The 15,605-nt window shown below is 42.1% G+C and overlaps 1 protein-coding gene across 1 annotated transcript in view; it reads right to left on the minus strand.

The window, feature by feature from the left end:
* The window catches only part of USH2A (usherin), a 2,319,650-nt gene that overhangs the window by 1,737,502 nt on the left and 566,543 nt on the right, over nucleotides 1-15,605 (minus strand). Inside the window, exons 15-17 of the mRNA XM_086925936.1 lie at nucleotides 11,774-11,977; nucleotides 11,579-11,659; nucleotides 4,045-4,230 (exon numbers count right to left, since the gene is read on the minus strand). Coding sequence (XP_086782062.1) covers nucleotides 4,045-4,230; nucleotides 11,579-11,659; nucleotides 11,774-11,977 — 471 coding nt within the window. The remainder of the gene's footprint in view (nucleotides 1-4,044; nucleotides 4,231-11,578; nucleotides 11,660-11,773; nucleotides 11,978-15,605) is intronic.

Below are 15,605 nucleotides of genomic sequence, written 5' to 3' on the forward strand. Positions count from 1 at the left end.
CCCCCCTCCCCCAGCGCCTTGAGACCCTCTGGGTGAGTAGTGCGCTATATAAATGCTTTGATTGATTGATTGATTGTCATGACCGCCAATTGAAGGCAATAGGGTTGTATCAACAGTCAGGAGCATTCATTATAATGTTAAAACGTTGTCTTCTGTTACCATTGTCAATACATAACTGTGTTCGAAAACATGCGTCCCAGAGTCTCTTTTTTACTTTCACTATGCTACTACTGCAGCTTTAGAACCAACCAACAGAAGCTCCCACAGTCAGGAACACAAATGCTCTAACCCCAGGAGCATTTTGAAACTAGGCAAAACCTCTCTCAAAGTTAGGGTTGTAATCCCCTGGGACAGATAGGGAGGAGTGTTCACAAAGGAGCAAAGGAGTGTTGTGAGGAGTTGAAGGGGCTGCTGCAACCCCTTTAACTCCTCACAACACTTGCAAAATATGCCACATTTGCCCATTCACAGGGTATGCAAATTAAGAGCCCATGGTAGGTCTTAGGGGACGCTTCAATCTCAGTGCACATTCAGCGGCTTCTGCACTCACAGAAATTATTTGTCTTTGCTGCTGTGGCATCACGCCATTGTCTTTTTCTTTTTTTGTGTGTGTTTTTGGCACACACTCGTTGCCGCTGTGGAGGCCTGTGTCACTCAGGAATTGGCAATCTCTGTTTATTTTCTGTGCTCCCACTGGTGCTTTTTCCAAAAGGTGTTCCTCACGCTGTGCTGACTTCCGATGGAGGCTTTGACCGAGGTGCGCTGGCCAGGCATTGGCATTGTGGCACTTGGGCACCTGCAGGTCATTTTCTTTTCAGTCTTCTTTGTTCCAAATAGATAGGCTACCCTATGTTATTGTGTATTATTATGGCAGGCCCCAGGAGATGAAGTCCCCAGGGCCTAAATTAGGTTTCAAAGAGGAGGCCCTTTGCACGCCCTCTCCCTATATGAAATATGAAATGTAACTGTTAAATTGACCCCTAAGAGCTTAGCCCTCCCCGGGTAAGGTTTGAGAAATCACTACGAATTGCTACACACAGCATTCCTTGCCTATCTTTGGCTCCTAGGGCTGACTGGTCCAATTTTGAGTTTTTTTGCTTCTTGTGACCCACCATAGCCACCAGCAGTAGTCTCTTAATGCTTTGAATCGTGATTTTTGTGGGAAGCTGGATTTTCTGACTCTCTGCATGAACCAGCTCTCTGTCTGGTGCTCTTCACCGGCTTGTGGGGGCATTTTGTACAGCCCCTCCACAGTCAACAAGCAGCACACCATCCCAGCTTCACACTCCAAGTTGCTTAGCCTCCTGGTTACTTGCAGGGAACCGGTGTGTCAGGGGAGTCAATAACACAAGTTCCAACTGAATTATTAAGGGTCCCTCACCCGGTCTTTTCCACTGGCCCTGGGGAGACCCATCCTCTCCTAAGGATCAGTGGAGTCAGAATCCCAAAGCCCATCCTTGGAGGAGCATCATGTGGATCTTCCTTCCAGCTGGGCATTCTTTTGCATGTTCTCTCCCAGGTTCGGTGTCTTCTTAAGAGTCTTTCTCTTGTGCAGGGGTTTTTAAGTAGAGAGGGAAGCTTCTAGAAGACAGACACCCTGGCCAGTCCTAAGGAGCTACATCATAACGTCACCGCATTCCGGGACAAATAAATGTGGGGACTTCAAGTTAACTATGGAAACATTTCTCCTAGCTGTCACAGCGGCCTGACACTTCCCACCAAAATGTAACCTCTTCTGTCCTTCTCTGCAGCTGTCTAACCTTACTCATTTTTTTCTGTAGGCTTGGGTTGTTCCACCACTGGGGAAGTGACAAGGTAAATAACAGATGGAGATTTCTTCCCCACCCTTTCCTTTCCTAGGAACTGGGTCAAACACTGTTCGTAGTCCGATTGTGCCTGGAGTTGTTTGATCCTCCTGCTGGAAAGCAGAGTAATTATTATGGCCCAGTAGGATGAACATAGGTCTGTAATCTGATTATGAGCTTAGCCAGGGAAGCATGACAAGTTTTAAAGTGCCATAAGTAAGTGTACATATGATGTCCAGAACTGCAAATCTACACTCGGGGTGCAAGTTTACCGCTGTATTGATCAGCCACGGCCGGTAGTAGGTGTAACTGCAGGGCGGTAACATAGGGAGGGGGAGGGGCAGGGTGAGGGGTTGTAATGTATGGATTACGGACTATAACTGGTAAGTAAACATATAAATAAATGAAACTAATTTCGTTGTGTGCACTGCATCGCATTTGGAAAGGGGCGACCACTCGGTCCCCCCGAACGTATGGTGGAGTACCCCGATCCCTCCGGGAAGCCATTTTGGGCGGGAGGCGAGTCTCGGCTGGTATGCCCGAAGCGGCGTAGCCGGGGCGCGCCTTTTCCCGCCCAAGAGGGGGTTGTCCTAGACACCAACACCGCTAGCCACGCCCTGGAGGCGGATTGGAGGTGGGTACACGCCCGCCCGAAGAAGGATAAAAGGAGCGACAAGCCAAGGAAGCATCCTCTTGTTCCTGTGCTCTGAAGCTGCACCTCCCCGTTGCTCGTGAGCTCGAGACGGAACGAAGAGCCAATTTTGACCCACCCACCAGCCCCTGATGACAGCGATTTCTGGAATAAAGTCGAGTGTCATGATATTGTTTTTCTTACAGGTTGTTTTGAATAAAGTTGGTAATTTGGTGTGTAATAAAGTCGATAATTTTTCCTTTTCAGCATGTTTTATTCAAAGAATAGTTGCACCGGATGCTCGGTAGAGATTATACTTCGATTCGCTTAAGTATAAATTGTTTTTCACCATTTTAGTCTTAGATTGTCGTATTTATTTTTGGACAGGCGGTAAGGTCATGATCGGTGAGCAGGAATTAGAAGATCCCTAGAGGTAGGGCGTCACCCATTATGGATGGGAGCGCCCGGGGGGAGGCGGCCATTGGCCCCTCAAACGGGGAGGCGGTCCCCTCTAAGGATGGGGACGCCGAAAGGGAAGGCGGCCATAGGCCCCTCCCTGGGGAGGAGGGGCTAGGGCCCCTCCTGGGAATTTCCCGGGGCCAGGACATCTGCGACGGCAGATGTGGTAAGTTGTGTGGGGTGGGAGGGGGGTCTACGCTACCTTCTAGGCACCTCACACGAGTCCTCGGACGACCACTAAAGATGGCATCGAGTTATCAAGGGGCCCCCGCTAAGACAAGGGAAATTGGAAGTTGGCACAGAGGTACAGTCCTCTGTGCGACCGCCCCTCACAAGTGAGGGGGGGAGTTCTGCTAGTGGGGATCTGACACCGGTTACGACCTTGCCGTTGGCCCGTAAATGTTAGGATGTACAATTTCAAAGTTTGAGTAATGCATTTGCAGGATGTTTAGTATCGGCTAGGAGAACCTTTGTATTAGAGATGTGTTAAGGTCAGCCAAGAACATCGTAATGTGTAAATGAAATTGTACATGATATGAAACTGTTATTTTTAACGTTTTAATTTTGTTTCATATTTTAATAAATACGGCCGGGAGGGTAACTCCCTCCCGCCTTCCACAAGTTCAGAACTGTTTCCGTCTTCCCATCCTTGGGGATTGTGTTGAGAGGGGGTGGCGGGTATCTCAGCCATATGGTGATTTAGCGCCGGGAAACCTACGGGTAGCTGAGCGCTTTACAAATTTAAATATAATAATAATAATAATAATATATTTAAGCTGAATTTGGGCCTTCAGGTTCCTTGCAGAGTTTTGCTGTATTGTTGTATACATTGGGACATACAGTTCTTCTAAGAATATCCTGTTATATAGCATTGGTTCATTTAGCCTGCTCTGTCCAGTATAAGTTGCTCAAAATGCAGATGCTAAGATCTGGGATATTTTCGAAATTGATTCACATGGCAATATTGTAAACAGTCCATGGGCAATAGATAGATAACACACAAAATGAGTAATAGATATGAAAGAAAGATTCAAGAAATATGCCTCCTACTGAATCTGCGAGTTGTGGTCGCCTTGAAAGAATTTTAATCTGCAGAAAATGTTATTTTACTTTTTGTCTCAAATTCACTCGACATCCTGCACAATTTACCTGTACGGTTGCTTGTATCAGTGACGACAGCAGTGAGAGGGGACACATTTGGTTGTTCCTCTGGGTAGGCTTTCAAAATATACCTCTCAATCACACCTGCGACCCCCGTAGGCTTTTCCCAGGTCACCTCCACGCTGTAACTGTTTATGCTACAAATTCTTGAGGGAGTTGGCACACTTTGTGGAACTGCAAAAGAATAAAATAGGAAAGAGAGAAAATGGTAGTCGTGAGAAGACTATTTCCCCCTATTCTGCACGTTTAATGGCCGCAGTAAATCAGGCTCGACCATTAGCATAAAGACAATTTATGAGAGTTGTAACTTAACCACTGATTTAATATGACTGCACATCTTGAGCGCTCAGTTTAGGCTATATTTCAAAACCCTCAAAATTCTGTCTAGATAACATTCTTTCCTGTCTTGTTCAGGCTTCCCCAAAAACATTTAATGCATCAAACGTTTAAATTTCAGTCATGCAGAGAGAGGCGGGCTGCAAGCAGCTAACAAGTCCAAGCCATATAATGATGTAACCGTAAGAAGCGAGATAATTGGACGGTTATTATACACAGCGGCCTGACACTTTTATATCTTGAGTACATCAACTCCAAAAACTATCACAAATTAGGTGATGTTGAAATGTATGATTTCATTTTTTTTCCAGAATTCAATTTGTTCAAATCTAATTAAAGAGTCGGACCAGTAACCCCCGCGCCAGAAATATGGGAAAATTAATAGCGATGCGGGCCCCGCTAAGAGGAAGGCCTAGCCTTCATATCATATGCCATCCTCTTAGCATGGAAATTCACTTTTAATCAGTTCGTATGAAAAGGAAGATGTTAAAAAGGAAGAGAAAGTCAAGCTCGTATACACGCTGCCGCTGTTAAAAAAAAAAAGTCAGTCGTCTCTCATAACCTTTAACTATTTATTAGATGAAACCGTAGCGAGGAAAGGTCTGTCCAGTAACAACTTCATCACAGATGACTGCACCAGGGAGGTAGCGCTAAGGCCCGTGGACCGCCGTGGCAGTATGATGGATGACGCGTTTGCTGTAAATCCATGTGCACTCCTGAGCCCTGTCGATAAAGATCACTCTGGTTCCCTATATCATATGTCCCCTTTCCGATTTCTGGATCTGCGAGACACGTACACAGGCGCAGCGTTTAAAGGTTTTTCAGCCAAGGTGTTTTGCTGGAGAATTTTAATGGGTGCACTAACTGTGCGTATTATAAACAGAGGGGTTTGTTGCAGGTGCAGCCATCACTCAGTGGTTTCTAGACTAAATGACTGATCTCTCTACTGTAGCCACTGGAAGGTAGAAAACGACCAGAAGGGACCTTTTTTAAAGGAGAAACTCTCCCATGCTATACTAACTGTGGTAATGAAATACCAAACGGGAAGGGGTGGAAGGTAGGATGGGGTAGTGCCAATGAATGCCATATAAATACAGCTGGAAATACATACATCATTACTCAGCATTTAGCAGATATATATATAGCACCACGTGTGACATTCACCATATAGCAGTAAAGATTACTGCCCAATGGTAATAAGTAGGCCGATTCGAAATTTTTAGGACGCTGGCATAATCGCGCTCAATTATGGTAATTTAGCATGACGTTTATTACGTGAAATTCCTGTGCTATAGTGCCGCATTGTGCAATAATACCAGTTTTACATTTCATTTAATTGCATGTCATTTTGTGCAAGCTTTTTGAAATGTTACGTAATTACGCAAATGCAATTGGGCAAAGTTCGTACAGCACTGGTAAAAATGACTGGTGCCACCCGCACCTTGGGGCGTGGCACCCTTAGTGGCATCTCGGGCGAGAGCCAGTCTGCGTTCTATTTTCTGTAGGTGGACGGAAGTGAGGCCCGGGTCCTGCTGACGTCAGGCATCAATAAAAGCTGCGGGAGAGGTCAGGAAACCATCTTTGTCCCTTCCAGCAGTTACTGCTTTACTGTTGATAAACAGTGCAAGTTGGGGCCTGCTGGCACAGCAAGCACAGAGGATTTGATTCTGGAATGAAAAGACAATCCGCTTCTGGACGGAGCCTACCTCTTCGGGGCTACATTACCTGTTGTTGTTTACCTATGCTTGAATAAAATGTCAAAGGTATTGACAATGAAAAAATTAAAGAATAAATAATGCTTTAAGGTGTAATAAAGACTACGCCGTGAAGACCAACTATCGGCCTAATGTCTCTCTGTGGTCCTAGATGATGGGGAGGGTCAAGGGATATCTCACTGGGGCGAGTCGCACGATGCATGCCCACTATACAATGTGCAACACGACTGTGTCCTCACCAGGCTGTTTGGCAAACTTGCATAACCAATGCTTTATGATGTGCAAGCCAGATATGCCCTTTACTCATTGTCAACTCATTTAAAAGGGGATCTTTGTGAGCTTTTATCTAGAATCTGTCCTTTAGTGGAGCTTGCCATCAAAAGGCAACCAAAGCCGGTGTTAATATAACCCCAAACAGTTAAGTAGCAAACTGAATGTTTCTACTAGGAAGCATTTTCTCTATTTTAATGGGCAGCATGGATGTAATTACTCATTACATTCTGCAAGGTTCGGCCATTTATTCATAGTGTTTAGGTAAGAGTTAATGGTTCATTTGACTTTGCAATAAGTTCGCAGTTCGGGAATTACTAATACTAAGAGAACCTACAGGTGCACAGTGTTGTCCTAAAATACTTATACATTGTTGAATCCTTTTGTTGCATCAGTGTGCACTGTTTGAAAAAGATACAATCCGCACATAGCCAAATTAAAAAAGTTCTTTTGCATGTGACCAATCTACACTGCCCACGTAGGTGGGTCATGCACAACATTTGGGATGGGGGCATGGCCATGGATGTAGGTGACTTATACCGAAGCACCTACCCTGATTCACAGTTATAGGTCTCTTGTGCACCTGTCTAGTTTTGTCTTCCCTACTGCAGGTCCATGAATAGCCAAGTATGGGCATGCAATGAATACTTAATTATGCATGGAGTGCTGTGCTGACCAGCTGCATGAATCAACACTTTATTTATTTATTTTATTTATTTATGCGATTTTATATAGCGCAAACTTTACCCGAAGGTGTCAGAGCGCTTTACATAAGAACCAGTTGAGGTACAGGTTGTGAATATGGGACGCGAGTGTTGTAAGAAACCACTTGCCCACATGTAACGCACAATCGTTGGACCATAGATGTGTGAATGGCTCCTTGAAAATCGGGTCAACTTCTGTAACTTAGAGAGGGACAAACAGGGTAATGAAGTTTTGAGCTGATAAAATGCCTTAATATATTATACCCCTTGGTGTAACCATGGGCCTGTGGTTAATATCTGCGAGGCAGCAAGGTCAAGTGAAATTAAAGATATCTCTCAAAAAAGTTACCATGGCAATCAATAATTGCGTGTTACGCCACTCCCTGATACTACATTTGTATCAAAGCACAGTTCCAAATTCACTCGCTAGTTAATTATAAAGACATAAACGTGCACTGACAGAAACTCCCTCTTCTCAGATAGTTTTATTTTTAAATTTTGGGCCCATTGCTTTTACCTTTGATATAGTCTAAAACCTGCTACACAAGCGCAGAAATTGTATGCTCTCGGTTGAAATGACATGACCACTTTCACCACAGCCCTTACAGCTGCGGGTCTGCTCTGACAGGGAGCAGAACACCCGGCTGGCAGTAAGAAGGACATTCAAATGTATAACTGACTCAGGCCTCCATCCTCCTGAAGTTGATCAATTGAGCACCACTAAACATAGTATTTGCTATTCACAGTGCTTAGAAATACCCGACGTTGGTAATGAAGTGCAATGTAAAACTCAAACAATTAAAATTATTATATAGAAAGGTAAGTGTCAAAAGTGCATAATCTCTACTTATTTAAAATACGTCCTGTTATGGAATTAGGAATACGAATATTGGGCCTTCTGTACAGAGGAATGTTAAGGTCGTAAAAAGAAAATAGGAGCATTTGCAAACACAAAATGTCATTTTTGAATATACAAAAACCAAATTCAGATTCAGTAACATTACCCAATCACAATTAGGGTTTGCAATTAAATACCAAATTGTTTTTGGAAGCGGAGTGTCAAGGGAGTGCCTTCCAAATACTGAGCCCTTAACCCCATGGGCGCCGCCGCGATTCTGCGCCTGTGCGGCGTTTTTTGAAGTGGGCGGGTTCATGATGGCCCCCAGCCACCAACAGCAAACGCCCACCGTGATGCATGACGGCTGGGGGCCGTCATCAGCATCGAAGGGGTTAAGTTATGTACTAATGTTTTGCAACTGAAATTCAGTTGCATAACATTAATATTTTACCACCAAGTCAAAGGAGTTGGTAGAGGTCTCCAATGGACCACCTTTCCTTGTATGAATATGGACAAAATACATTTTAGGAGATGCCAGTGGTCCCTGTTCTCCTGAAAAATTATTAAAGGGTCTCCTTTTTGAATGCAGACAAAAACATTTTTGTCCTTGGTCTCCTGAAAAAGGATTACAAAATGTTTCCTTTTTTGTGTGTTTTAAACTCTGCCCATTTTCCTTTTAGCAAAAACAGTCTGCCTTTAAAAAAATAACATTTCTTATTTCAAAGCAATGACAGACATGATGGTCTGCTGATCCCAGCAGGCCACTGTGCCTGTGACTTTAGCCAATCGTAGAGGGTCAAAATTTGAAACCTACTGCATGCATTTTAATGCATGACGTAGGTTCCACTACGATTTGATATTTTGTGAACCAACCTTTTATTACATAGGTTGGCTTGCAAAACAACAATGCATTCTGTAAAAATCAATAGGCAAATTGCAATCACTTCTACAAATCCATTGTAGTACATTCCAAACAAGAAATCGCAAATTGTGAATCATTATACATTATTATTAACACCATTCCAATTTACCATTTCTTATTTGTAATATTATACTTGAGGTCAGTTATTCCCCATTTCTAAACTATGCTTCAGAGAACTAGAAGATCAGATAGATGGGAGCGGTCATGCTAAGCATGCTGCGTGGTGGGAATCAAACTCTGTGTTTTCTTTGGAGGTGTACAGCGGGGTTGCTAGAGATAGTATGCAAAAGGAAACAAGTGTTCTGTAGAAGTTGCTCTCCAGGAGCAGCTTATCAGCATCAATAGGTGCAAGGGGTTGCTGTTTGCCTTCTATTAAGTAAACACAATGTTCTCAGTAAATACAAATTTAAATTGGAGACAGTGCTTTGTACACTTTGCAGATTAACTTTAGCTATAACCCCAACAGCTAAGGCTAACACATCTGACAAGGTATTACAAATGTTTTCACTACACTCACGGCAGACCTTCCCCACGCACACTTTCTGGCTAGTGAAGAATGGCTTGGGAACAAATATGAAAACTATAATTTTATTAAAATCTAATTTCTTTGAAGTTTACCATATGTGAGAGGGGAAACACTGATGCATTGACCCATATATTTGACACCATATTACACATGATATTTATTCAATGAGATGTCATACTGTGCGTTGCATTTTGGTGTTTAACTGTAATTATATAATACATAATTGTAACGGAACTGAGAAGCAGGAAGAGCGAGTAGATACGAGGAAGGAGAGTTTGGTGAGTTTTGGTGCGAAAGGAGAATTTGGTGATTAAAACCAGAGGCCCAAAATGAGTCTTCATTGGGTATGTCTGGAATAGAACAAAGCAAGTCTAGGTCGGTGCTAAAAAGACACTGCACGAAAAATTAAGACACTCCCACCCCACAGCCGAGGAAAAGTTCACACAAACTTCATTGGTATTCATGAAACTTACTCTGTAGAGAACGAGGAAAGGTCAGATTGAATTCTCTATCAACTTACTGGGTCTTCACTGGGCCCAATCATAGTGGGTTATTTTAAGCAAACTGAACATATAATTCGGAGAAACAGGTTAATACCCAAGGAAGTTAAACTTTCATCTTGATGAAAATGGTTGAGGGACAACCCAAGAGACTGACAGATCTTAACTGATGACCCAGGTGTCCCTATTTAATTTCATCCATTCCTGATGATTCAAAGTTTGGATTGGTTTCTATTCTTTGTTCATACATTGCTCGATGTAAATCAGGGTGTCCAAAACTGATATGCGTTTTTGGCTACCATTGCAAGGACCGATTTCATCTTGTTTCTTCTTTTGCTAATTGTTGCTGGTAGAAGGTCTGAACTGGAAGACCCCACCGATTCAGCACCATAGGTGACTGTGAACAGGTGCCACTTCCCAAAGCAACAGTGTCATGGCATTTGTAGCATCTTAAATGCTTGCATGTTTGGGTGGTAAAGGGTAAGCAATTCATCGGTAGGAAATCACTGCGGAGTAGTTAAACTTCATATTTTTTCGTTGCATGAGTTTCCATAGGGAGCAATGGCACTTGCAGTAGAGTACACTTAACAATAAGATCCATATTTATAAGTAATTTGTTTTGGATTTAGCACATTAATTTTTTGCTCTTTTTTCTTCATAGCTTAATTGCAATACTGAAACAATTAATTGTTCAGGTTTCACTGTCGAATACTCTGATGCATGCACCAGCCTTATATTTATTACTATATCCGTGTGTGCCAAGATACTATTGAGTTCTATATTTACAACCTACTAAACAAAACTTTAAGGGGCACATGCATCAAGGGTTTTTGCATTCGCAAACGATGCGAATTGCAAAATTCGGACGTTTGCGAATGCAAATCCCTTTTTTGGGATGCATTAAGGTTTTTGCTTTTTTCGCAATTTAAGAAATCACAATTTATTTGCGATTTCTTAAATTGCGATTGAATTTAAGAAATCGCAATTTTGCAATTTCTTAAATGCAATGCATGATTTTTTTTAAATTGCGAAATCACAAATAGGAAGTGGTAAATTACCATGAAGTTAACCTTCATGGTAATTTGCAAAAACCTTCAAAAATGCACAAAATTGCATTTTTGAAAGTTTCATTTTACACACACACATGCCCTTGGGGCATGTGTGTGTGTGAAAAAAGTACTTACAGGTACATTTCAAGGGTGCAGGGGGGGATCCTTTGGACCCCCCTGCACCCTTGAAATTGCATTCTCATTTTGCGATTCCTTAATTGCGAATCGCAAAATGAGAATGCCTTCACATTCATTCCTATCGACCTCTAGGCCCATAGGAATCAATGGAAAAGGATTCCTTAATTGCGATTCGCAAATTGTGAATCGCAATTAAGGACAATTAAGAAATCGCAAAAAAAATTGTGATTTCTTAATGCATAGCCGTTTGCGAATTCTTAATTGCAATTCCTTAATTTTCGCAATTAAGAATTCGCAAACGGGAACATTGATGCATGTGGCAGTATATATCAGTTTGGCTACTGAGGGATGTCTACTCATGTAATGATTTTAGCATTGTATAAATGCAATAAATAAAATGGGCCCGCCTTTTTAATTGAGAATGCTCTGCATTTAATGACAAGATGAACTCGACATTCATGGTCTTATCTTTCACTTGCAGAATTGCACAGGTGCAGTCGTTAAGGTTCACAACAAGTTTTCACCTGATTCTTTGGTTCGGGTTCTTGTCCACTCGCTAGAACAAGCGCCTCCTTGATTGTAGGCAATCACCCGGTATAAGTATTCTGAAAGAAAGAGAAAGGTGGGGGGTGAGTGAGTGAGGGTTCAATATTAGAGCTGAGCAGCCTGCCTGGGAGTCAATCATTTGGAGGCTGAGGAGGCTGGCAAAATGGTGTTACCTGTAAATGGCTGCAGACCAGTATCAAAAGACATCTCCTCCTGTCCCTGGTACACGACAATGGAGTCATTCACCCTGCAGTTAGCAGAACCGACAGCTGACGGGCATCCATCCAGATTAACTCTGACAGCACTGCTGGACACAGATGCCAAGTTAACGACAGCTCCCCGCTTAAATTCAACATCCTTCATGCAGCCGCCGAAACCTAGCAAACAGGAAGGGATTAGCATCAGAGTCCTCCGTGTCCTTCCACCAATACAGAAAGCTCAGTGATAAACAGAGTCACATTTAATTGTCCATTTCATGTCTTGAAGCACCGGTGTATTATGCTTGTTTTGTTCAAATAAGACCTATATACCGCTTTTCTTGGCACAGCAACTATAGGATCGGCCTACAGCACTAAGAGCATGTTTTTCTGCATTGTTGATGCTTTGCAAGGACAATACATTATTGACACAATCTACTCTTAGCACATCCTACTGTAAGCAGTCAGTAGATGAAAATGACCTTTATACAGCTAATTCGAGCCATCATCAATGTGCAAATAATGTGATCTATGGATGCCCAGTCTATGCCAGGACACACCCTCCATTGGTGCTCGGGCACAGACTAGTATTGTGAGCCCAATTATAAAAATAACACGTAAACAGGGCTGCAGTGAAGGATGAAATAGTTGTTTCAACAGCTGCCATATTTCTCGCTGCTGGCGGGCCAGCAGGATTTTAGAAAGCGGGCAGGGACATCTATGCTAAGGGATATATAGTGCGTGACTGCGTCCAACCCAATATGTGGAGAATAAGTGTGTATGCCTGGGACCCCTGAGATGACTCACATGAGGTGCCATCAAGTGTGTACTATATCCTAGGTGATGCACGGGTAGAACACCTTACAAGAGCTTGTATAGGTAATATGGTACAGGTGCAAAAGAATGCCCCCATTTTGTGACTCATGGAGTGGTTTGATACTGGACTTCTATTGGGTCAACACACTTTGAATGTTGGTCTTACCAAAATGTCTTACCTTAAGCCCACAGGTTCAAAAGGAATGAAGATATTTTAATGTAAGGTTTTAATTAATCCTTTTATTCAACAAAATAACATTTAAATCAGTCAATACACATTTGACTAGATTGCTTATTTCCGCAGGGTTAAAAGTTTAAGATGAATACAATCTCATTAATCTAATATAAAATGTATTGTCATGATATATAACTCTAATATAAAGCACCAGAGAAGTACAACCAGAACAGTGCCACGCTTCGTATGCCACGTTCATGAAACTATGTTAAAAATATGAATTCTATTGGCTCTATAGTGCGCACAGTGTGGAATGCATAACGGTATTTTAAAGTTAGAAATTAATTCGATGCAAGGATTTTTTTTTTACTTGGACCAAGACCTTTGTGTTTTTGCATTCATGCCCATTGGACTAACTGCCCTCAATTTTCATTGTTTATCCTGCAATGGGTGCTCCTTAAATGACATTGTCTACTAGCCTTGATAAAGGACCATTTATGTATTAAAATGCAGGGAATAAAATGGGAACATAGATATTCGGGTACACACTATCCAAGAGAACCTACTCACTAGAGAGAGGTGTATGCACTCTCCCTCTAAACATATCCCTCTACTGCAAAGCAACACTTATGCAGTCCCTTTCACATAAAAACATGCATCTTCTCAGTACCTGACAATAGCTTTCCATTTAGAGTATCTTAAATGTGGTAAGAATGTTGACTGTACACTGTTTGGATTAATAATTTAGGCACCCACCATTAATTTTTTAAACAATTCCATTCTTTGACTTGTCACACCTGCTATAATATTTTTGATTGACTTCAAACACTCAACTGATTGTAGACACTTAATTAAAAATTGTTTTGTGCGAATTGTCTAAGAAGGGATTACTATTCTTCTGTCTCTTGCATTTAACCTGGTTCTAGTTCTGGATATACAATAAGTTATCACTTATTAGATTTAGATTTCTAAACTTAAGGCCAGGGCATTAGCTAAGAATCGAGAATACTTAAACGTGTTTTTCACTGAAAATAATCTATTCTGCTGGTGCCAGAAGAGCTGACGCTTCTCCCTGCTCCATTAATTAAATGTCTTTGAATTTCCCAGAATACTTTTGTAAAGTCTTTCAATGGTTTATTGATTTTTGAATGTCAACTCCAGTAAGGTTGAATACTTGCCCTTTTATTTCACAGAACCACCCAGTCAACATTTACTATTGGCTCTATTCTGTCTGCCCTATAGGCATACGTTGTGCAGACTCCATGTCTGTTAAATTCTTAGAATGTCATTCTAGCTATCGCCTCAATGTGCATTCCATCAACTCCACCTGCTCCACAATGTAAAATCTTTCACTCCACCTTTACTATTACCAGAAGTCTACAGTGGAAGACATCAAAACCCCACAATCAGGCTTTCTCCGGTCTCACTCATTGTGTCTAATTGTGTTTAAAGCTGTATATCATTAGACCTTAGTAGTCAACCTTTATTTCTGACATTCTTGAGCACTCTTAAGACTTTGTTGATCAAGCACAATCGTGTTGCCCTATTGTGCTCCAGTAATGATCAATTTTAATATCTTATCAGGTGGCATTTATACCATCCTGTTCTTGTTTACGGATGCTGAACTGTTCTTCACTTCACCGGTTCACCAATCGTAAGCATTTTGCTGCCCAAGTGGCTAGACCTGTGATTATATATATCTATCTATATATATATATATATATATATATATATATATATATATATATATATATATATATATTACCTACTGGCGGTCGCCAGTAGGTAGTTATAGTTAGGATAATTTTCAATGTTAAATCTCAACATTCTATTTTGAATAACTTTGGCGCCGGTTGACGAATCTGCCTGAAATTTTCAGGAAAATGGTCTCATGGCGGTCCGGTCCTTCCCTGAAAGTTTGGGGGGGATTCGTCAAGCGGGGGCCGAGATAAAAGGGGGGTCCCAAAACGCGTTTTCCCCATGTTAATTTCCATAGGGCGGTCGATTTCACTTTTAGCCCGAACGGCTGAATGGATTTCCACCAAACTTGGCAAAATTGTAGGGACTGGTAGCCCGATGTGCCTTTGCTATGTCTCAAGATATGTGCTCCAGTGGATTTTGAGTAATTTAGGTTCAAAAAAATATATATATCTATAGGCGCTCTCCCGTGCGCGCACCCGAGTGCGCTCCAGGCGCGACACGCGACTTGCGCGCAGGAAGCTGATTGGATCTCAGTTGTCTGTAAACATTCTAAACAGTGCGGAGCGGCCGCCATCTTGTGTCTCGGTAAAATCGAGACACAAGGGGTTTGAAAAAAAAAGGGGCAAATGACCATAAGGGGGAAGAGTAGACCCCCTCTGACCCCCTAGGTTTGATGTAGGGACTAAAATAGGGTCCTGCAGGGCATTAAAATTTTTTTTTCGTTTTGCGCGGGGGAAGCGCATGGTACGCGCACCGGCGAAGCACGGGGAAAATCCAGGACCATATTTATGAAGGCCTTGCGCTGTTAGTTTTGCGCTTCCTGTGCGTCAATTTTTGTGACGCACCAGCGGTGTAAAAAAATGCGCATTGTTATGCAATATTTAAAAAGTGACGCATCTATCTAGATGCGTCACTTTTTAAATATAGTGCAACGAGGTACATTTTATTACACTGCTGGTGTTATGCGTCACTTTTCTGTGCGCACTCCTTATGACATTCCAGATGTGTCATATTTAATGTATGACGAATCATGTTGCAAGGAGTTACAGATACGTCAGTATTTCTGACATATGTGTAAACATAAAAGTGATGCGAGGCCGGCGCAAAATTTTGACG

This window comes from Lissotriton vulgaris, chromosome 6 (assembly GCF_964263255.1).
Source record: "Lissotriton vulgaris chromosome 6, aLisVul1.2, whole genome shotgun sequence".
Lineage (NCBI taxonomy): Eukaryota > Metazoa > Chordata > Amphibia > Caudata > Salamandridae > Lissotriton > Lissotriton vulgaris.